Consider the following 24888-nt stretch of genomic DNA (forward strand, 5'->3'; position numbering starts at 1 on the left):
TTTTGGAGGGAACGTGGGAGAGAGGGATAGTGGAAAGTGAAGGGGAATGTGCATTGAATGCATGGGAACTCGTTTTTGGGCCTCTATCACTTTGGAGGCCTTAGTTAATGATGGCTGCAGGCTGCTGGCAGGCTGCAGCTATCCTTTTCTATATAAAATAGGGGAAAAATGCATATACGTTTTGAATTTTTGAGTTTTAGTTGATTTTGAAAATTTAAAAAGAGCCTATTTAGCCTATTATTCTAAGTTTGACCACTACCTTCTAGGCTCTTACAAACCATTGGTGTCAGTCCACATGTAATCTCCCTATTTGTCTATTTCTTAATCACCTCCATTAGGCAATGGAAAATTAAAGGGCCCAAAAAGACTCCATTGAGTTCCTAATGATTGAAAGATGCATCGTCTGTCCTTTCCAAAAGATGGCATTGTGCGAGCTACTTGTCCATTGGAGCTTGTACATAGTGATTTATGTGGCCCTATGAGGGCATCATCTTTTGTAGGACATCTCTACTTTATGACTTTCATTGGTGTATGTTCTGAAAGCCAAATCGGATGCCTTTTCAGCTTTCCATTGATTTCTCCCTATGGCTGAAAATGCTTGCAGCCATAATCTATCACATGAGTTTATAGCAAAGCTTTTTTGCAGTCAACTGGTATTACTCATTAGTGTACTACTCCATATACACCACAACAAAATGGTGTGGTTGAGTGCCGTAATTGTACACTCATGGAAATGACAAGATGTATGCTTAAAAGCAAGGATTTGCCATCTAGATTTTAGCTTGAAGTGGTTATGTGTGCCAATTATGTGTTGAACCACTGTCCGATTAAAGCATTGAAATCTATGACAGCTTATGAGGCTTGGAATGACAATAGTCACTCATATGCATGTTTTCGGATGTTTGGCTTACGTGCATGTACCAGCACAACACAGACATAAACTTGAAGGAAAGGCAATGAAATGTATTTTTGTGGGGTATAGCAGTGAGAGCAAGGGATACATGCTATATGTTCCTTCCACTTGGAAGCTTATTGTATCTAGAGATGTCATATTTGATGAATATGCATCCCAACCTATGCTTTCATGTCAATTGATGCCCCATACATTTTTGATACATTGATGCCATTATTTGGTACACGTGCTAAATCAGCTAAGCCCACTTTAGCTCCGAATCAACCTTATGTGTTTGCTGTTGACAATCAACAAATTCAAAAATCTAACATTTCCCTATATTACTCTAGATCAGCCACACTTTGATCCGAATCCCTTGGGTGATACATTAGTTGAAGAGGATGCATATAACCATGACTCATAGAGAGTTTTGCCACTAGCTCCGTGCCACCTTATGTGACAACAAGCTGACTCCACTTATGCCAAGTCAGACACGAGCTACCTCTCAACAGGCACATAAACCATACATTCATATGAAGAAGAAAAGGCATATATCAAAGCATTGTAATTATAATCAAACATACTACCACAAAGAACCTCATCTACACAATAGCAGAGAGCTACATGACATATAAATGTGTCAATAAGTCAACATGTTCCTGAATTTATAGTAGTAGAATACAACCAAGATGTCCAAAAAAAAGAGCTATAGAGATTTGTTGCAACGTAGTCACAAAAAACCATAACAACATCAAAAGCCATCACCTACATAATCCATAGGAAATAAAGACTCATAAAGATAAGTCTGATCTCTCTAGAGTGCTACTCCAAAGGTGGACCACACACCACCTTCATCAAGCACACAATGTATGCATAGGATTCCAACTTGAAACATAAGCAGTGTTGAAACAACTCCGCACTAGCTAAACCAAGGCCTCCACAACCTGCAAAATATCGAGTACCACAAATCTAACTCCATCGTGAATGTGGCAAGCAATCACCTACACAATAATTGCAAGAATAAAAAAACCCACATATCTTCATGTACGCTTCTATATTCCTTCTAAAGTTTTTAACAAAGAAAGTTGTTTCACATATCTAAAAAAAGCACGCGAGCGTTCATCACCTCCCCGAAGAACGAATACTCCATCCACCACTGTACGGTCTACATCTCCACCTATCACACAGTCTCCTGAAGAAAACTCCTCGTCACATCACAGCAAGGAACATATAATGAGACACCTTCTCTCCCTCCTCTCTATCATAGGAAGGGATAGGCACATCGGCATCATAGAACAAGACTATAGTGAGATCAATTACCTGCATACCACACCAAAACGATCATAGTTCAAATGATGGTCTTCAATGAAGACACCTTTAAACATACAAAAATAACTAAATATAAATAGACCTCCTTGCCACTGTGTCGGGATGCATATATCCTCCGTCACACACATAAGAGTCCATGTACAATGGAGTTTCAACCACCTCCTCTTGCATACGTCAAAAGCTTCCCAAAATGTTGGCAAGGCACAAAGTAACTAAAAAACCTTCCCAAAATGTTGGCAAGGCATAAAGTGACTAAAAAAATCTTGGTTCTGTAAGAAACTCGTGTCAAGTCTACAACCCCCTTCACGAGCCGTATAGAGAAAACATTCCACTCGAGAATCTCTCTTCTCAAGGCAACATTTTGGCATCTTCAAGGAAGAGCCATACTGTCCATTCTCGCGTAGCTCATACAATCACGAACTCAACAATCCAGATGATTCACAATTTGGAGTCTGTTTGCTCACTTTATGAGCAAAAGACTCACCCATGGTGGGAACCACCTCTTAGGGCTAGAGTGTGCTTGTTTAAGTCTCTTTATATGGGGGGCAAAAAGTAGAGTGTCATTAAGTGAAGAAATAGGCTGGTTGGAAACAGGACCATAGGGATGGCCACGGTTAGGGGGGAGGAGGAGGGTTCTTCCCTTAGGTCTATTCACACTGGGGGGAAGAGGTGTAGGACACCCCCTCCACAACACAAGGGGGTGGCTCTGGGATCTTGACTGCAGAGGGCTTTTGGGAGCTTGGCTGTAGAGGGATGCTGGGATCTTGGCTCTGCAGAGGTCTATCAGGGAGACCTTCCACCCAAAGAGGGGGCTGTTGGCCACAGAGGGGGGTGTTAGGGCTGGGGGTTTATATAAGGTCTGATACAGGTATGGGTATAGGTAAGGAGACAGGAAAAGGGGGGTGGAATGGATGGTGTACATGAAAGTATTTCGGTCTACGATTGCATGAGCCTATGAAAGGGTGGTCCCTATAAGTGGGCTAAAGGTGGGGTACGCATGGGCCTTCCAGGAGGGTAGTGGCCGCATGGGTGTCTATGTGGAAACCAGGAAAGACCTTATGTTAGGGTGGCCGATCTTTGGTTCGTGTGCCCTAGTATGTGTATGGTCCAGGGTAAGGTCCTTTGATGCACGCTTCTCAAGGAGGCATCTTTTGGGGCGGGACTTCTTTTTTGGGGGGCATAGACCTTGATATGCGTGCTAGCACGTCTATCGATTTTTTGGTGAAATTGTCTGGGGTGTTCTCCTGGTTGCAAAGGTGCACATCTAGGGACAGGTATTTATTAAGGTTGAAAGTTTACCATAATTTAACTAAAAATTTACGTAGAGGCTTATTACGGTGTCTGTTTTGAGTGCTGTAAAGTCCTATATTAGGGTAAAATCACTTGCAAATTTTAAAATTGGACTTAGAATTTTAATATTCCAAGTAGAAATAGCTCAAATATTAAAATGATGATTTTTACACTATAAAAAGGATTATAACTTCGTCTATTAAATGTATATATTATTATTATTATTATTGAAGATGGGCATGTTAATCTCTTAAGAGTGTAGCTTCATCTTCCCAAGTTGCATCCTCTTCACACGGTAGTCTTTCCATTGCACTAGATGTTCTGTAAGGGTTCGATTTACGAAGCTACCTTTCTCTAGAATCTATGACTCTACGAGGCTACAACTCAAGGAATCCTTGAGTTGAGATTACAACTTGCTCATCATCAAGAATATGATCGAGACTAGGTACATAAGGCTTCAAAAAGCTTACATGAATTACATTGTGGACCTTAACATGGGCTGGGAGCTGTAGCTTATAGGCACTTCTGCCCAAATACTTGATGACTGTGTAGGGTCCACAATATCTTGGGCGTTGAGTTTCTTATATTTCCCAAGTGATAGAGAGCTATACTTGGGTCACACCCACCATAGAAGAACTTTGTCTCCTTCCTTGAAAATCCTTTCAGATCTCCTCAAGTGTCGGTGTAATGTTTCTGCCACCAATCTTTAGTAGCTTTAATGACTTTTTGGATAGCCTTGGTCTGCTCTTCCATCTCCTTGAGCATTTTTCTAGAGGCTTCTACTCTTAAGGTTGGATAAAAAAATTTAGAGACAAGCATTCCTGCCCATAGAGTGCCTTAAATGGCGACATCCCTATGCTTTGGTGATAAGATGTATTATAGCAAATTCTACTAGAGAAAGGAATTGAATCCATCTTCTTGGCTTCCACCTGCAATATGCTCTGAGAGTATCTTCAATTACTTGGTTGACTCTCTTAGTCTGGCCATTAGTCTTTGGATGGTAAGCTGTACTAAAACAAAGTTGAGTACCCAAGGCCTAAAATAAGGACTTCCAAAACTTTGAGGTGAAGTTAGAGTCCCGCTAACTATCCTCTTCGGTAAACCATGAAGCTTGAAGACATCTTTGATGAAATTGGGCAACATCAGAAGCCTTGAAGGTTTTCTTTACCGAAATAAGATGAGCTACTTTGGTGAGAAAGTCCACCACTACAAAAATGGAATCATATCCTCCTTGTACAATCCTCCTTGTACAGTGGGGAGACTTGTGACAAAATCCATACTAATGCATTCCCACTTCATTTGAGGAAGATCCAAGGGTTGAAGCTTTCTAGGACTCTTGACTCTTTCAGCTTTGATTCTTTGACATGAGAGACATTGCTTTGAGAATTCAAGGTCTTTCCATAGCCTAGGTGCCCCGTGCGCGGCGGGGCTATCATGAGCTTAATGCAAGATTAGCTTCTTAAGGGTCCTTTAGGAATACATAGCTTTTGATTGAAGTAGAGGCACCCATTATGGGTGGAGTAACACTTGATGATATTTTCCTCCTTATATGAGGTTCCCCCCTCTTTGGATAGGTTCACCATCCTTTGGTAGTTAGGATCATGAAATGAGACTTCTTTCACCTTGACCAGTATGGGGTCATTTGGCATAGAAATTGCACTCACAAAAGATTTGCAGCTAAGTGCATCTGATACCACATTATCCTTCCTCGGGTAGAAATTGATGTCGAAGTCATATTCTTGTAGGATCTCAACCCATCTTCTCTGCCCCCTCATATTGAGGTTAGGCTAGGTGAAGATCCACTTTTTTAGACTCTTGTGGGTCGGTTAAGGTAGAACTTACGCCCCAAGAGGTAATGTCTCCATAACTTGAGGTAATGAACAACTGATAAGAGGTAATGTCTCCATAACTTGGGGTCATTTGGCATAGAAATTGCACTCACAAAAGATTTGCAGCTAAGTGCATCTAATACCACATTATCCTTCCTCGGGTAGAAATTGATGTCGAAGTCATATTCTTGTAGGATCTCAACCCATCTTCTCTGCCCCCTCATATTGAGGTTAGGCTAGGTGAAGATCCACTTTTTTAGACTCTTGTGGTCGGTTAAGGTAGAACTTACGCCCCAAGAGGTAATGTCTCCATAACTTGAGGTAATGAACAACTGATAAGAGTTCCAAATCATGGGTGTCATAGTTGGCCTCATATTGCTTCACCTTGCAAGAAGTATAAGACACCACCAAGTGTTAGACTACTGGCGTCAATATAACCACATCAAATTCCATGGTGAACTCAGGAAGTTTCAAGACTACTGTGCTGAGGTAAGGATGGTTTTGAGCTGATCAAAGCTGACTTGATGGATTGGTAACCACAGTATTTTGCAATCCTTCTTAAGAAGATAGATCAAGGGTGCAGCTACTAGGGAGTAATCTTTGATGAAAATCTTATACCATCTTTTGATTCCCAAAAATCCACAAACTTTGCGAATTGAATTAGGGAGGTGGCCATTCCAGTATATCTTTGACCTTGGTGGGATCTACTGAGATATCGTCTTGGGAGACAATGAATCCAAGATAATCTGATGAGTAAAGAAGATACATTTACTTTTCTTAGCATAGAGTTTATGTCTATGCAATAATTATAGCACTCTACACGCACATGCTCCTTATGTTCTTCCACCAACTTGGAGTAGATTAGAATGTTCTCAAAAAAATAAGAATAAATTCATCCAAGTAGGGACGGAATATATCTTGCATTAGGTGGTTGAAAGTTGCAAGATCATTGGTTAACCCGAATGATATCACAGTAAACTCATAATGGCCATAACGGGTATTGAAAGTTGTCTTAGGTATATCTGCTTCCTTGACTCTAATCTAATAGTAGCCAGATCATCTTAAATCTATTTTAGAGAAAATCTTGGCCCCATGAAGCTTGTCAAGAAGCTCCTCTCGATGCGAGGGATAGGATACTTGTTCTTGACAGTGACTTGATTTAGCCCCCGATAATCTATGCAGAGATGAAGGGTGCCATCCTTCTTCTTTTGGAAAAGAACAGGTGCTCTTCCCCAAGGAGAGCTACTGGAGTGTACAAATCCTTGCTCAATGACTTGGCAAAGTTGCTACCTTGAGCTCAATGGATTTTGGGAGAGAAATCTTATAGGGTCTTTTGGAGACAGGTTGAGCACCAAGAATTAGCTCAATCTCATGGTCGACTTTTCGAGGGGTTGGTAGTCCTATAAGCTCATTAGAAAAGATGTCGGTGAATTCTTGGAGCCAAGAGGGTTCTGATTCTTTATTGGGTTCAGTAGCTTTGTTGAGCATGACAGAAAAACTTGTTGTCCCTTACGTGCTCCCTTGAGAAGATGTTTTGCTTTGACTACCCTAGACTTGGGTTTACCTATCTTCCCCTGAACTACTACTACTTGGTCATGCTCATTTTTAAAAGTGCTACTTCCCTGGTTACAGTGAATACTAGCATTGTTTGTGACTAACTAGTCCGTCCCAAGGACCCATCATAAATGCCTAATGGTAGGACTCTAAAATGGCAATGAGTTTGTTCACTACCCAATTCAAAACGAAGGTTTCCTTCAGAGTGGTGAGATACTTCTTTCTCCCATTAGATAGCACTACAACCATTTTCCTAGTTGGTTTTTGATCCAAGTTTAATTTCTATAAACACCTTGGAGAAAGAAATGAATGGGTACTACCGCAATCAATCATCAAAAGTTGGAATGACTTACCATGATGATCAATGAGCAGTTGGGATTTGAATAACACCAAATTTCTAGTTAGGACCTTGATGCTCTACCTCTGCGTGGATGGTGACAGGCTCTTCTTTGGCCATTTCCAAAGTTGGTTCTTCACTTATAGCATAGGCGCGCAAGCAACTGCTCCGCGACCTCTGCCACATCCACCACCTCTTGAATCTTGATGGATGGGTGTTCCACGACCCTAATTTGCTCGACCACTTTGAGGAAAGGATGTTGCAAGCTTGGGGCAATCGTCTTTAAAGTGTCCAGGCTCATTGCAATAATGGAAAAACACAAGGGCCTCTCTAGTAGAAGCAGTACATGTGCGGGGAACAAAGAGGTTGAATGGCTGACCTCGGTTGTAGTTGGGAGTGTTTGGCCGGGGCTTCTTGTAAGACTGGTCTTTAGGGTTTAATTCAAGGTGAGATCTCTTTTGTGGCCTAGCTTTGCCAGACTTCATCTCCTTCACAAGAGGTTTAACTTGTATGAGAGCATCTTGCAATGTACTCGCCATCATTGCTTTGAGGTGGGAATCCAAAGGTTCATTCAAGCCTTGGCAAAAGCAAGCCACCTACTAGTGGGAGGTAGTTGGGGCATACTTCCAAAGAGTGATGAACTTCGAGTAGTATTCCTCTACAGTCATGCTAAGCTTCTTAAGGCTAAAGAACTCATTCATCTTGATAGACTCATAAAATTGGGAAAGATACCGTTCCTTCACAACTTTTTTGATGTCATCCCAAGTTTGGGAGTGTTCGGTGACTTCCTTATCGTGGCACCATTGCTTCCACGAGAGCTTAGCATCCCCAATGAGGCGAAACCGTGCATGCATAGATTGGTTTGTAGCTACAGTACCAGAGGCTGAGAAGTGATCGTCCATTGCTTCAATCCATACTTCGACATCCTTCTCAATTTTTGAACCTTCCCCTTTAAAGGAGGGAGGTTGTATGTGTTTGAGTAGGAGCTTCTTCTTGTGGATGTTTGTGTGTAGTGCATTGGGGGGGAAGACTGATCGTCCTAGCCCCCATTGCAAGACTAAATTTAGGATTATACGACTTATACTTTGCACCACGCTCATGAAATAAAAGTAAACCTTGAAATCATTTTATTTCTCAATTCAAATATTTACAAGGACAAGATTGATCACAAGGATTTGAGACTAATGTATTTAGATTAAAGAGACCTCTAGGCTTAACTAAGATATAAGACTTGAGCAGTTCACGTAGGTGAAATATGGGGTTTCTGCCATGGTTTCTAGGATACAGAGAATTTATGGTAGACAGCTTAACCATTTGCTTATGGGTAAGGTGTGGACTTGCGGTATGAGATCATGAACGTTGTGGTGAGTTGCTGGATTACATCATTTATAAAGTGTTTCCCTTGGGTCACTCACGAGCTCAAAAGGACAACCAAATCAGGTAATGATGTTCTCATGGAGAAAATTAGCAGTCCCCATGGTATTCACTTTTCGTGAAGCTCTTGCTTCAACCCATTTGGTTACATAATCTGTGGCAACTATGATGAAGCATGCTTGTGTGCCACCTGTAGTAGGACTAATAGCATTAGGGAAAAAGGGAGCTCATTTTGGGGCCCTATAAGAAATTCACTATTTTTTGATTTATTTCTCTCCTAAAAGACCTCAAAAATAGTAAAATACGGAAACGTGGCTCAAAACTGTCAGTAAGGACTACAGAACTGTCAGTTCAGAAAGGAATAAGATAATCTTTTGTCTAACTAACATGATTTTGCATTAAATATCTCCTTAGTTTTTTTTTTGTTTCCCGAAGATTCCGCATCTCTTTTGACGACGTGTGCAGGCCTCTCATAAAGAATCCATCACTAAACTTGATGATTGCACTTTTTCAAAATATTTACATGGATACCGCCACACTTTCACGATTCATGTTACAAAAAGACTATGAGATTGACAAGCAAACTTTGCAACCTCAGAAGCACAAAAAATGGCCGATACTAGTGAGTCACAATCTCAGAAGAAGCGATTACACCATCTTCACATCGACTTAGAAGAAAAATATGCTCCAGCACAAAAAAGATGAAAGGATACGGTGCTGAATGCTCAACAACGAAAAAATATGAGAAGAGAAGGACTTCAACATATTGACTTATGGTGCGATGGAAGCATATATCCAAAATGTCTAGTAAAAAACTCTACACCTCCATTTGTCAATCCAACCACACTACTGAGGTTTGCGGGCGATGGACAAAATGGACTTCTTGGTTATATTTCAGCGCAGTCTGCATTTGCAAAAACATATAAAATAATGTACCTACAAGAAAAGGGGGCCAAGATGCAAGAGATAGCCATTCGTGCAAAATTGGAGTAGCAGTTGCAGAATGAAATTGAGGAGCATTCAAAGAGTAAAAAAGAGTTGACAAGAGCAAGAAGGAAGAGAACTGTGCTTGGAGACAGACTACGAAGTAGAAAGATTAAAAACATTACAAATTTGAAGGCTGGGACTGGTGGATGCAAGCGAAGAATTCAGGAAGCAAGGCTAGTTTGAAATTTTTTCATTTTGTATACTCAAAAAGGCTCTCAAATGACTATATCTATTTTGTCCATTAACGCAAAACAAGAATGGAAGTGTTGAATGATATAGGCATATTGTGTTGTTACTATAGGAAACTATTGGAGCCCGCAAAAGAAAATATGGATCCCAATCTTCTTCTTGTTAAACAAATGAAAGGATTGTTTTCTTGTGGTGTAGCAAAAGGTTTGATTGAAGAAAAAAAATACAAAACAATCAAACGCAATGTTGTAGAGGACTTTATATCCAATAATCAAGTTGATGGCACTACAATCCAAGAGGCTCTTGATGTTAGTGGAGTTAGCAGGAAGGGATATAGTTCGATTTTCCATGCGATATCCTCAACTTTGAAAGATCAAACGATTAAACGAGTTTTACTGCCAAATCCAGCAACCGTGTGGAGGATAAGAGGTCATTTGAATGAAAGTATAGATGAGTTTATTGGGCAATATATCCATATTGAAGAAATATTTCATGGTGGTAAAGGAACCACTGTGTATGACCCTTGGAACAATATATTTGTAGATCTATAACAACTTCAAAGAAGAATGGTCGAGTTTTATGGAATAACATTTGAGGAGTGCAAAGGCATTTTGAAATTTGTTATCAAACTGGATGAGTGTGAGGTTGTAAAGGAAAAGAAAATGGAAAGGATTACTATTACATTGATGAATGGAGCACTTGATACATCATTGACTGAAGCGAGTTCGAAGTATTTTAGTGTGCAGTCGGAGAAACGCATATGGTGGTTAGGCTCGTTCCAGGTATGATCATTTTTTGTTTCGTACTTGCTATTAGTCATTGTTTTCAAATCTTTTATAGTAAGACTTTTGATTATATAATCACAGGTGAAGACAGAAGACCATGAAACACTAGATTGGGTGTTTCACCACACGAAAATACCAAGAATAATTAAAAGACAAGTGCAAGGAGAGAATTTCCATGTTGCAGGAAAAGGTGATTTTCAAGTAGAGTGGCACATGGCGGGGGATCTTAAAACACTTAAGTGCATGTATAACGTTAGTAAAGGAGGCAACTCAAAGTCTCCTTGTCTAAACTGCAAAGAATCAGCTCAAGTAATGGATTCCAAATGGTGGAAGAGAGCACCTTATAGAGATAAAGTTGACCCTGACTTCAAGGCCATTCTTGACATTCCACTATGTAATGTTCACATATGCACATTGCATGGTCTATGTCGAATTATTGAGAAATTGGTATTTTTGTATATTGGATTTGCTTGGAAACTCCGTCCTGAAAAAAATAGAAAGGATGCTCTTCAAGCATTGGAAAAAGTGTTATCTGATATAGGTCTGCATGGAGGTGATGTTCATATCACAAAGGATTTTAAAAAGTCTACCAATGGCAAGGAGGTACCAATCAAGCCCTCTATTGGTGGTGTTAAGGCAAGAAGATTCTTGTCTCGACCCAAACACAGTAGTAAGCAAGTAAGGCAAGGTAGAACAGTTTCAAGGATTAATTATGGATTGTGGAAGCAAGTCCATAATGCCGTGAAAGATCATGAGAGGCAGATGGGGAAGCACGAAATGTGAAGGCAGAGGTGTGGAGGTCTCTTGATCAACTCTTCATGTTCTGTGACAATGTAACATGGACAAAGAGTGATTACAAGAACTTTGAAGAGGCAATTACACATTTTGGGAAGTCAATGAAAGACGCGTGGACAGCCTGCAATATAACTCACTACATGGTAAAGTTCTGTCTTCTTCTTTTACTTAAGTGTGATCCTCTTTTTTTTTATAACTTACTATGCATTCTTGTCTTCCAATGGTTTTACCGAGGCATACTACAGAGGCTGTATGCTAAAAGAAAAGTTGCTAGCTCCAAAGTCAAGCTTGCTTTTATTCTAGCCCAAAAGCAAAGATGAAGACAAACTTTGGACAATTCAATGGCAGCAGAGAGACATAGACAATGGAGGGATTCGAAGATATTTAGAAACCATAAATGGACAAGTAAACATGATTAGCAGTTTGTAACTTATTGGTGTTGTGTCCACATGTTTTCAAACTCAATCAATAGATTTTTATTTTGTGGAACAAGTGACTCTTGATGTTATGCCTATATGTTTTGAGACTCCATCAAAAGTATTTCTTTTGTGAAACATGTGATCTATATTAATAAGCATCAATACATCCATGAGCTACACACAAAAAATTCAATCAATACTACTTAATTATGCTAGACACACTATTGATCCTTACCAATAAGGTACTGAGTGTCAAAGGCTTTTAGAAGCTACTGAGTGTGGGAAGAGTACTGAAGTGTCGTACGGTGATGGGACAAATGCAAAAAGGAAAGGTAGAGGATCAAAGACTTTGTACAAATCAGTTCAACTTCAACATAATGTTTGTGCTATATTTGATGACTAAATCCTATTACTCCCAGGGCCTGCCAATCGGAACTCTCTTTTTGATCTTGATTGGACTCTTTTTCTTCCTTGTTGGCTTGATGTCGACTGTCTGTTTATCAATGCTTGCCTCTGTTGCTTGTCTGGGAGGGGTATCCTTGTCTTCAGCTATCTTCACGTGTTCTTCTTCTTGGATTGTGTCGCCTGATGCAATCATGGGTGGCTCTCGAAACCTTATGAGCTTGTGTTTTCCATAGCCCTCCAGACATTTGGGCTCCTTAACACCACATGCTAATGCATAAGAAGTGTAAGACAAAAAGTAAGAGGCCCTAGAGGCCTGCTTATTCACATAATCCCCAAATATATCTATGACAGACAACCTCTCTATCAAAATGATCTTTTCCTTTTGCCATGAAAGATCATGTCCACCTAAAACCCTAGACAAACATTTAAAGAAGTAAACCATGGCTTCTCCATTGTTGCTCAACTGCCTATGGTAAATCAAGATCTTAGCACTGCCTAGATTATGAATATAATGAGCTAGGCTTGACATTTTTCCAAACCCAGCTGGCCTGCTTCCACTTGTTCTCTGGAGGAATGTGTCATCCTCAATTTGTAGCTACCACATATCAAAAGATTGGAGTGAGACAATACACAACTACAAAACATTTAAACACAAGATAAAGTATTTGATTTGAAGTAACAAGGTCATATCTTCTCATTTTCATCAGCAACAACAAGAAGTTCATCTTTCCAAAGATTTATTCCTCTCCCCTCCAGTCCAGCCTCTTCTTTAAGCTTTCCCTTATATAGTGCTGAGAGATTCATAGCTTCCTGTGTGAGCTGGAAGGCAGCTTCATCTGGCTCTTGGAACTTTTCAGCCTCTTTGAAATAAATAGTAAGGGTCTCTGCCGGATCAAAAGTTGTTTCCAAAGCCAGTAGTGAATGGTCATCCTCTATGCCAACCTCCTTGTCAAGCCTTGAAGCCTGGGCAATAAGGGAAATGGCATAGTCCTTCCTCAAATTGAACATACACTCTATATCATGGAGGAAAACATAATCTTTACCACCAATCAAGACACCTGGAAGCATGGGCACTGCATAGTTGCTGCTCTGAACATCAAAATCTTCAACTGGCTGTGCTGCCCTAAGAGTTTCAGTCCTCAGTTGAGCAAGGTCAAGAGCAGCCACTTGTAGCCCCTCATCCTGGAGGTTGATATCTTCTTCCTGCTCTGCCATTTCTGTTGCCACAGGAACATCCTCTTTTTCCTCTGCTTCAGATGTGTCTTCTTCTTCAGCCTCCTGCCCTTGTTCTTTTAGAGAGAGTGCTGATTGAAGACAATGACTGAAGACACTGTACATAAGGAATGCCATGGTTTCCTCAAGCACTCTACACTTTCTGGTGTGCAAGTTACAGTTGAATTTATATTCCTCAGGCAGGCTGTCAAATCTTCTATTCACATGGTACCTCAGCCTGTCAATGGAGACAATATGATTTATATGCACAAAAACCTTTTCACCTTCCACAATTCTTCCTCCCTCTATCAGTTTGCCTCTGTCAGTTGTTTGAAGGTATCCCAATGGTCTGAAAGAAAATCTCTGTGATGCTCCAATACAGAGCTCATAGTGAACTCCCTGTTGAAAATACTGTGGTATATGTGGAAGTTCCTTTGAGCCTTGCATTTGTGAAGAAAGTCAAATAGGAGCAAATCTAGAGATTTGTCCTCTTCTGGTTCCTTTTGTTTTGAGAGGGAAGACTCAGCTTTCTGCTCCAGTCTCTTCCTTTTGCTTGAACCAAAATTTATATATCATGAATTCTATATGCTGACATATGCAATCAGGGAATGTATAGGATATCACCAAACAACTCCCTTCATGACCACACATGACTCACCTGGTGATTGCTGTGGTCTAAGTATAGCAGCAGAAAAGTCCAACTTCCTCTTGAAAGGAGGGGCCTGAGAATCAACTGTTCCAAAGCAAAAACTTTTCTCATCATCAAGGAAGAAATCCCCAGGGCCAAAGAAAGCAAAACAATGAGGAAGAAGTGAAAACCAAAAGGGACACAAGAATTTGCAAGAAAACGCGATGTAGGGCCATTTGGAAAATGTCAAGTACTCTCCTCGCATTTTGTTGCAAATTTTCCATTTCTGTTTTGATATCCATCTCCAATCAAATGCTAGGATCATCTCACAGATTCCTGGATAGTAGATGATACTAGGAAGAATTCCCCAGGGCCAAAGAAAGCAAAACAATGAGGAAGAAATGAAAACCAAAAGGAATATAGGAATTTGCACAAAAACGCGATATAGGGCCATTTGGAAAATGTTAAGCACTCTCCTCGCATTTTGTTGCAAACTTCTAGGTTTTATTGATATCCATCTCCAATTAAATCCTAGGGTGATCTACCAGATTCTTGGACAATAAGATTCTTCGACAACAGGACTGGGACATGTGACAAGAAATGCTGGAGCTTAGTGGAAATTTGGGATATGGGATGTGGTGGATGGGAATTGCCCAGATATCTGGACATCAAGAATTCTATGGATGGAAGAAATATATATCAAAAAACATTGAAAAGAATATAGAACTCTGACCTTTCTTTTCCTTTTCCATGCTGTTGGAGTTGCACTGGTGAATCTTCTGCTCTCTCCCAAACTTGAGCTGCAGCCTAGGTAACCTGGAGATCTGGCAGTGGTAGTAGTCTTCAGGCAGGTTGCAGTCTGGATGGAGTGTGTTGGGTAGGAAGGGATCAAAGAGGGAAGGAAAAGGATGATGGGAGGGTGCTGGCAGGGATGAAAGACGGGAAGGGAAGAGTGGTTATGCCAAGTTTCAAACTCCAAGAGATCTGGGTCCCATCCACACGTGTGAAAAAACGACTCCATTCCACACGTGTGGTATTTTTAGTAGCTGCCTTGTTTATATTTTGCACTAATCTTTTTCCTCCTGTTTAATCTCTCCTGTCTTGGCCCTCCCCTCTCAGCTCTCTTTCCTCCCTACCTCCCTACTCTGCACCATCAGCATCCTGACCAGCAGCACAGGTTCATCCCCAGCACAGGGTACTCATCACAGCAGCACAGCACACCCACAGATAGCTTCCAGGTCAGTAAGACTCTCTATATCCTTATCTTCTTGTTTAATAGTATAACACACATACTTTTGGGATGTGGTGTAGCTTAGATATTAGGATAAATACCACAAGCAGGAAGACTTTTGAATTGGGCTGGTTGAAATGGCTGAAGGCGTCATGAATTTACAGGAAAACGCGAGGAGAAGGCTTTAGGAATTTCAAACAGCCGAAATCGCGTTTTGTTGCAAATATAAAACTGGGATGTGGAAATTTGGGATATGGGATGTGGTGGATGGGAATTGCCCAGATATCTGGACATCAAGAATTCTATGGATGGAAGAAATATATATCAAAAAACATTGAAAAGAATATAGAACTCTGACCTTTCTTTTCCTTTTCCATGCTGTTGGAGTTGCACTGGTGAATCTTCTGCTCTCTCCCAAACTTGAGCTACAGCCTAGGTAACCTGAAGATCTGGCAGTGGTAGTAGTCTTCAGGCAGGTGGCAGTCTGGATGGAGTGTGTTAGGTAGGAAAGGATTAGAGAGGGAAGGAAAAGGATGATGGGAGGGTGCTAGCAGGGATGAAAGACGGGGAGGGAAGAGTGGTTATGGAACTGATTATGAAATCATGATTGGCACAAGTTCCAAGGCAAAAAGTGTCCCATTCACATGTGCCAAGTTTCAAACTCCAAGAGATCTGGGTCCCATCCACACTGTGAAAAAACGATTCCATTCCACACGTGTGGTATTTAGTAGCTTCCTTGTTTGTATTTTGCACTAATCTTTTCCCTCCTGTTTAATCTCTCCTGTCTTGGCCCTCCCCTCTCAGCTCTCTTGCCTCCCTACCTCCCTACTCTGCACCATCAGCATCCTGACTAGCAGCACAGGTTCATCCCCATCACAGGGTACTCATCAGCAGTACAACACACCCACAGATAGCTTCCAGGTCAGTAAGACTCTCTATATCCTTATCTTCTTGTTTAATAGTATAACACACATACTTTTGGGATGTGGTGTAGCTTAGATATTAGGATAAATACCACAAGTAGGAAGACTTTTGAATTGGGCTGGTTGAAATGACTGAAGGCATGTTCCAGCAGGCTGCCTCATGAATTTGCAGGAAAACGCGAGGAGAAGGCTTTAGGAATTTCAAACAGCTAAAATCGCGTTTTGTTGCAAATATAAAACTGTTGCTTCATCCACCCCTATCATTGTGGTTTTGTGTCTTTCCAAGTTGTCCATGGCTGTACACTCCTTGCATAAACTCAATCCATATTGTATTTAGTTGTAAAGACGAAGAAATCACTGTAGGAATGTACCAGCATGTTACTTCAGGTATTTGTAGGAAAAACGCGAGAGTGAGCTGTTAGGAATTTCAAACTGTCAAAATCGCGTTTTGTTGCAAATTTATAAATGTTGCTTCATCCACCCCTGTCATTGCCTTTTTGTGTCATTCCATGTTCTCCATGGCTGTAATCTCTTTCCATTGCTTTGTATGCAACTTGTCAAAGTGATGGCAAGAACCAAGTCAGTGCTGGCAAGGGGCCAAGGCTTGCAGCAGCAGCAGCAGCAGCTGGGGCAGGTATCAAGGAATGAGTTGCACATGGCAGGAAGGGGAAGCCAATGAGCCTTCTCCAGCAAAAGGCCAAGAGATTGAAACATGGTGCAGGTGTGCTAAAGGAGAGCAGGAAGCAACAAAAAGCTATAGGCTTTGCAATCCCCAAGGCACCTTTTCAGAGACTAGTGAAAGACATATGTGATAGTTGGCACCTTGGTTTCAGGTGGAACAGGACTGCCATTCTTTCCTTACAGGAAATGGCAGAGGATTACTTGGAGAAATATTTTGAAGATGCAATGCTGGTAGCAGCCCATGCTCACAGGGTAACTCTGATGGCCAAAGACTTCAACACTTTGTCCAGAGTGAGATGGAGGTATGACAAGCTGGTCCATCCTGTGGAATGGCAGGACATCAAGATGAGAGACATATTATTAATTCCACCTACAAGAAAGTTGAAGGTAGATGAGGTTAAGGTTGTTGAAGTAACCCACTCAAAGAACACCAGAGGGAAAGCTGCTTATGAGGAGTCACTGAAGCAGCAAATAAAAGAATCCAAATCTGCTATAGATGTGGAGACTGTACAGAGGGAGCTGCAGATACAGAGAAGGTTGTAGGAGCTGGGCCCTAACATAGTTGTCTATATTGAGGATGAAACTTCAGTGAATAATTTTGACTTGACAAAACCATGCTTAGCAACATTGGCTCATAAGAATGAGTATTGCTCAGATACTATCATTCTTGCAATGCTCTAGTAAGTGTCTTTTATTTTACATTTATTTGCAAAACAATCCTTCTTGTACCTCCTTTACACCCTACCCTAATTATTGTTTGGTCCAATGCAGCATGATGAGAAGCTGGCTTAACCACGTTGTACAACATACAGTTCATATTATTGATCCTGCCATTTCTTCCAAGTTAAGAGATGCAAAGAAAACTCCCATGGATATTTCCAATTGATTCAGACACTGCAATTTTGATGTTATCGATGTTTTGCTACTTCCATACCATAACAGGTATGACCACTGGAGCTTTGCTTCTATTGACATCCAGCAGAAGCAATGCTTAAGATTGAGAACTCTTGTAGCCTTTGATTTCTTAATGCTTTTTTTCTTACGTAGTGACCACTGGAGCTTTGCTTTTTTCCTTACGCAGTGACCACTAGAGCTTTGCTTCTATTGACATCCAGCAGAAGCAATGCTTTATATTCAACTCTCTTAAAAACACACACAGAGAGCTGAAATTGTAAGTGGTGTGTGTGCTATTTTTAACTTTAAACTTCATTATTTTGATTTAATGCACACTAATTGAATTATATGTATTGCAGTTGTATTAGAAGGCTTCTAGATGCATTGGATCACTGTCCTCCTATTGTCAATCTTTTGGATTCAATAGAGCCAATAAATTTAGAGGTAGAAAGTCGTTCCCTCTACTGATGTCTATTTCATGCTATGCCTTTGAACCTATTGAATAATTTTGTTTTGTTCAGATGTTAACAGTTTCTAACATATCTTTCCAACTGTACAGACACCACAACAAGATGATTCAAGTAGCTGCCGGCGGCTGGAGAATGCTGATCAGTGCCAAATATATACTTTCAAGCTATTTTGAGATAGAACAGCCAGACCTTGTAAGAAAAAATAATTTTCATTTAGCTTCAAAATAATTGATATTGGTACAGTGTTCTAAATCATCATATGCCATTGTAGATGAGAGAAGATAGCTTCAGCTCGAACTATGTATATAGTTTCAGAGCTGATACAATTTGGAAGTTTTTGAAGTATGCCTCCCCCAAACCTATTGTACCAGCTACTGTCGAGTTGGGTGAGAGCTCTAAAGTCCAAGAAGGTGTTATACACCTTGATGACATAGATGATGCTGATGTGGTGCCACAGGAACAAGGACCTAGTGCTGATGAGGAGAAGCTACAAGAACAAGGACCTGCTGCTGCTGATGTTATTGAGGAGAAGATGGAGCAGCAGTAAACAGATGCTCCAGGGGTAATAGAGGAGACAATGGAGCAGCACCAAGAGATTGTACAGGACAGGATGATGGAGCAGCAGAAAACAGATTCTCCAAAAAAAGATGATACGGAGAGCTTGGACCATGTAGAGCAGCCTCTAGATCAGGCTGTAGATAAATAGAAAATGGTTGTCAAGAATATGTTCTACATATACAATTAAACACTTCTGTATAAAATTTTACTTTATTGAATATAATACCTTTGTTTATGGAGTCTGTGTTATCTCAATTTTCAAATTTTCAATGTCTTTGCATTTTATTGAACTCTCTCTTCTTTTGAGCACTTGCAAAAAAACAATATGAATCAATAGGGTTAAGTAAACTAATAGCAGTGCTTAATGAGACTAGGATAAGTCAGATGGTGTACCTTCTTATTGTTGTAGATAAATAAAAAGTCCTTTGAAATAGAACCTTCTGTCTCGAACAAAATGTCATTGCGCAATTGAGCTAAGGAGCAACATTGTCTTAATGAGATATTGACTAGCACATCACCATTCTCAACAACATCAATATCAAGAAGTTTATTTTCTACACCAAAAGAATCTTCATCTTGATCCATTGGGACTAGTTTTGTGCCTAGCATTCGACTGCGCTTATAATAAAAAGAAAAAATAAAATTTTGTGATGCAACCATGTACTTCAGTTGCATAGAAGGTTGGACAACCTCACAAAACACTGAACTACATGTCTTCTTATCCCAACCTTTATCCAAAAATTGTGGCAAAGAAAGAAAGTTTCATCTTAAAAATTCATACACCTTATAAAGAACAAAACCACAATAGAAAAATATACAATTAGGCCTGTGTTGCGGAAGATCATTTGGATAGTCTCGCAAGACAAGTTCTTTATGCATGTACACATGCTGAATCAAAACTTCTTTCACCGATATCTTCCCTCTGGTGATTTTAAAATCTCGTACTCTTCCCTTCCATGACGCCAAGAAAATGTTTTTTGTCTGGGGTCTCTTTCTTTTGCTAGGTTGCATGAGCACCCATGCTCCTTTCGAAACACTAAACCTTTCCCAAGTTCCTTCCGTTTTGATTGTACTTGAATTCTCTATCGAAGAAATAGAAGAAGCAGGTCGACGGGGTAAGGATGTGTGGTATAATTCTGTCTTCATAACATTATCATCCACAGAGCGTCTTCCACAAGAACGGCCATAGTTTTTATTCACCATGGAGACCTTGTGAATCTGTAACAACAGCAAAGTAATGTAAACAAGATAACAAAGCGAAGTTTCAAGAAAGAGAAAGTGGGCAGATAGACAGTTGACAAGAAACATCTTACTCTAAGCCAAACAGGATCAAGAGAGCAGTTTTGGAAAAGAAGAGGCTGCTGCACAATGAGGCAGTGGTGTAGAATGGTAGACCTTTTGAAGGAAAGGCAGCACAACATTTCAAAGTTCAAAGGAAGGTGGAAGCGAGAAGGCCCTTGTCAGAGAAAATGTCAGACTAGATTCTATCTTCATGTCCAAAGATCTTGTGAGAATAAAAAACCAATCTCCACATTAATGTAGCACGCTTGTACCTACATAAAGGATTGTTTCTTTTATCTATTTTCTCTTATTTTTGTGAATTTCCAACGTTACGTTGGCCCTCTGTTGATTGGTTGAGAGCTTATTTTTCCAAACCGTAAAAGGCCCCAAAATGAGCTCCCTTTTTTCCTAATGGGACAATGAAATCTAAGCCCCATTTTTCAAAAGGTTGGTTGACTCTGACAAGATGCAGTGGCATCGTGTCCTTCTTCTGTGGCTTTGTACAATGTTGACACTTGTCACATCCTTTGACAAATAGTGCATGATCTTTGAAGAGCGTGGGGGACAATCATTGCTACCGAGTGATAGTATTGAATATCTTAAAATACTTCTCCAAAAGAATTACAACAAATGATATTGGCATGCTTATGAGCTCTATGTTCTTAAGCACAACGAGCTCGTTTCTTCTATTGAAGTGTACCCAAATGTAATCAACATAAAATCACCATACAGCTCATTTCTTCTGTTGCAGTGTACCCGAATGTAATCAACATAAAATCATTTGCCCCACCATGCTTACTAACACTGTTAGCATCATAAGCATGGCAATCAAAGTACTAAGAACTAGGGGAAAGTCTAGGACTTCCAACATGAAGAGCATCGATTGAGTTTGTTTTGCAAAAACCCCCTAAGAATCCCAAGTTTCTTGGTTTGTCACATGAAATAATTAGGGCAAATTCTAGACAAGGGGGCTTATGCTTGGAAGTTAGTAGGTATGAAAGAAGTTCATATATGCTCTCATTCTTCTTCTCCTTCTCCTTCTTCTTACAAAAGGCTTGACACAATGCTAAGGGCAGGTCAGAAACTTGAAGGTTGCAATAGGCATCAAAGCCATTTTAGCCTTTAGGTGAAGGCTACCACTAAAAAGAAGCTTACAAATAAAGGCCATAAAAGCAAATTTTCCTTAATAGTAGGCTTCAAATGAAAACCAAGATAGCACCTAGGCCTTTCAATTTTGAAAATTTTTGAAGTTTAAGGAAGGGTTGCAAATTTAAGGGGAATTATGTAAAAACAGGATAGTTAGAAATATTTTAAATGCTGTATATTGGGGAAGTTACTGTAATCACGTGACTTGAGCCACATGGGAGTTTGGAATCACGTATTAAATCACGTGTCCTCCGGACACGACTCAAGGGGGGATAGGAAAGCGAGCTTCTCTGGGCTTGAGAGGATCTCAATGCTCACCTCAACTCTCAAATCCTGGCCCTCGCTTTTGATACAGAGGACATAGAATTGATTTTGAAGGCATAAATGACACTGATTCGGCACTGTTGGTAGGAGGACGACAACAACAACAACAAGAGAGGACTGATTGGAAACAAAGCATTCAAAGCATTTATCTGTGCTGCTCTTTTTTTTTTTTAAATGGCAACCCACATACTTTTTGGCAACCCACATGCTTTTTGACACCCCACAGCAAGTTGAAAACCAGCCTCTGAATCAAAATTAGCATAAAGTAAGCTTACATATACGTCTTTGGAATGCTAAAATTAGCAAAGACAAGCCAATTTAAGCAAGCCCAACAGAGTAAAAAATGTGAGAAACCTGCCAAGAGGATACTTCAAGCTAGAAGGAGCATTTGAGCTTGTAGGATTCAGTGCAAAACTGTTGTGTAAAGGGGCCATGGATGGCACTTGTATGGGGGGATCATCTCTAGAACTGGTTATAGAAGAAGGTGGGTCTACTGCAGGAGGAGAGTATTCTCTTTGATAATCAGATACATCTATCTTGAATTTTTGCCCTAGATAGCAATGGTCTGGAGTCCCACATATGAAATAATAAGGCCCATATTTGTCTAAAAGAACCCTTGAATTTCCCTCTTCATACATTGCAATGGGCCTTGCATTTCTGCAATATTGATAATCCTTGAAAGTCACCTCTAGCACAGAGTGGTCTCCCTTTTGGTAACGGAAATCTGCACAGACGTTAAAAGAAGAAGACGAAGAAGAAACAAAAGCATACATTAAAGCATGTCAATATATATATTGCACTGAATATGAGGGCCTTACAATACATGTCAATATATATATTGCACTGAATATGAGGGCCTTTAAACCATACCTTAAGAATATCAATAATTGCAGTAATTATAAAGGCTTTACATGCTTTAAGGGACTCATAATTTCTATTTGTAAAGGCTGTAATTGACACACAGTTTTTTTTATAAAGGCTTTAAAGCTTTAAGTCAATATTAATGATAATATGCAATACAAATGAGGTCAGGGATGATACGGCTTAGAGTAGAAAACGATGAGGAATAAGCTAAAGATCGGAAGAAATCGAGCTAATTAGCAATCTGCCCTGATAGAAGGGGTAATTAAGCCTAATTCGCAATCTGACCAGATAGAAAAGGTAAAGCCCATGCAAATGCAACGCTGATTGTGAAGCTTTTATACTGCGTTAATTATACTTGATCTAAGCGACAAACTTACATAAGGAATCGCCCACGAAGTAGCTATTCCAGAGCGCCCACATGGTGTAGTTGATCTTAGAGACAGAGGGGATGTCCCACAAACCTGCAGCGCCGCCCACTGTGTAGTCTGCTGCAAGCCCAACATGGACAAACGTGACCTGCATTGAGGCTAAAAACACTAGCAAAAATGCCCATTTCATTTTCTAAGAGATTATGACAAAGGAGCTGCAACAGTGCCCACTATTGCTTTGAGAAAGAAGCCAGGATTACCACAAGAACAGCCCTAACTGATAATGAATCGTAGTTTTACTGATAAGCTGCTACATGAGCTGCAAGGGAGGAAGAACCCACATAGCAAAAACAGCCCTAATTGGAGGCAATTTAGTGTTGATGATGATATGATGCTCTAAACTGAGAAATCATAATGATAATGCGCTGAGTTAGCAATACCCTAGTTGAGATAATTAGCTGATTTATAAGCTGCAGTGCTGAGAAAACAAGGGCGCTTTCTTGTTTTTAGATAGCCTAAAAAGCTCTAATTGACATACAAGCTGGCAGTACAGCCTAAACAGGCCTACTTGACAGAAAAAAGTTAGCCCTAAAACGGCCCTAATTGACATAGAAATTAGCCCTAAAACGGCCCTAATTGACATAGAAATTAGCCCTAACGGCGCAGATTAATGATACGAAGCATAAATAAGCTTAGTGGTAGGATATATAGTGTTGTTCGTGTAGGTAGACTGCTAGCATGTAAAGGAAAAGATTGTCGCCAGGCCATGCGTTCGCGTCGCGCGATTAACGAAGAGATACAGGAGAGCGGAGAAGAAGAATCATGGTTTCTGCCGCAGCTGTTGCGTTGGGCTGCCCGTGGGGTAAAGTCGAGTGTCTTCTTGCTGGCTTATAATATAAGGGGTAGGCGCAATTATCATTATTATTGTGTATTTGTGTGTGTGTGTGTGTGTTGCTGCAGCTCCTCTGCAGTCGACTGCAGCTGCATGAAGCTGAGTGACTATATTTTTCTCTCTCGGTAAATTATTTATATATAAAAACACAGGCTTGTCTTGTGTACACCCATCATCATTAGTAGACACACCCTCCCTTAACCCCTTGTACCATCGGTAATCGCCCTTCTACATGTCACGTGACACGAACAAGACGAGAAGACCCAAGGTCCAAGGATGGTCGTAGTTTTTTTTTTTTTTTTTTTTTTTGTGGAGAGGATAAATAGCATTACAGTAGAGTGCTAGCATTTTCTTCACACTTTCATCTAATCATAACAAATCTTACATTTTTTGAAGAGGAAATTTCCCCTTTCTCTCATCCATTTGAGCCTAACCTTGGTAAAGTGTGTGGCCCATTTAGGCCGCCCATGAATGATCGATGGGCCACAATCTTCCCCACCCATCCCCACTCACATGTGTGTGTGTGTGAGAGAGAGAGAGAGAGAGAGAGAGAGAGAGGGAGGGGGGGTGAATGGGTCTATCCAAGCTACATGTGCATGATGGATAGGTAATCTTTCCCATCTAGGTGTAGATTGGTTTCACTCAAGAAGCAAAAGTCAAAAAATATGGGCTCACACACAACAAAAGTCACAAAATAGGATCTTGCTTCCTTACAATGTCATGTGGGGTGGGTGTAGGGGGGAGGGGGGGGTATTGTTATAGGCATAATGTTCTTTTTAATGTGGAGGGGAATAAATATTGTTGTAGGTCTTTCTTACTTCACGAAAATTACCTTTTCGATTTTATTTATTCTTGCTCATCTCCTACCTCTCCTGAGTACCTCCTCTCCTCTTTCCATTCACACATAGGCTATGGTCGCCTTCGAGACATGTTCACACAAACTAAAAGTCTTCTAAGTTCATTTTGAAATCATCCTCTATCCCCATCTCCTTGACCTTCTCAAACTGTGGTTGCTTTGGTTGGCCATGGTTTTGCCATTAAAATGGCTATAATGAGGTTTACATGCATGCGTTTGAGATGAATGGTCGGGATTTGAGGGGCTCCAAAGGACAAGGGAGCATGGGAGGAGTCCAAGGCAAGGACATAACATCATTAGGATAATGGAAGGGAAGGCAGAGCATGTTGCAGGTTGCTCCTTTGCTCAAGTAAGTGAATGTGTGCAAATAAGGTT

General features: G+C 40.4%; 1 protein-coding gene across 1 annotated transcript; it reads right to left on the bottom strand.

Moving 5' to 3' along the window:
* Window positions 1-21716: 21716 nt before the first annotated feature.
* Window positions 21717-23680, bottom strand: LOC147627631 (stellacyanin-like). The gene is made up of 2 exons (XM_086815102.1): window positions 22775-23680; window positions 21717-22257 (listed from the first exon to the last, which is right to left on the bottom strand). Exons 1-2 carry the CDS (start codon window positions 22953-22955, stop codon window positions 21833-21835), a joined length of 606 nt encoding a protein of 201 aa, XP_086671228.1. The 5' UTR covers window positions 22956-23680; the 3' UTR covers window positions 21717-21832.
* Between the last annotated feature and the right edge of the window lie 1208 nt (window positions 23681-24888).

This window comes from Cibotium barometz, chromosome 20 (assembly GCF_041138505.1).
Source record: "Cibotium barometz isolate CiBa-2024 chromosome 20, ASM4113850v1, whole genome shotgun sequence".
Lineage (NCBI taxonomy): Eukaryota > Viridiplantae > Streptophyta > Polypodiopsida > Cyatheales > Cibotiaceae > Cibotium > Cibotium barometz.

What these genes read in the sequence shown, in the direction of transcription:
- LOC147627631 (XM_086815102.1), bottom strand. Translation starts at nt 22,955, where the DNA reads ATGAAATGGGCATTTTTGCTAGTGTTTTTAGCCTCAATGCAGGTCACG. An exon ending in CTTCGTGGGCGATTCCTTAT is followed by an intron (nt 22,258 to 22,774) that starts GTAAGTTTGTCG and finishes ACGTCTGTGCAG; the next exon opens with ATTTCCGTTACCAAAAGGGA.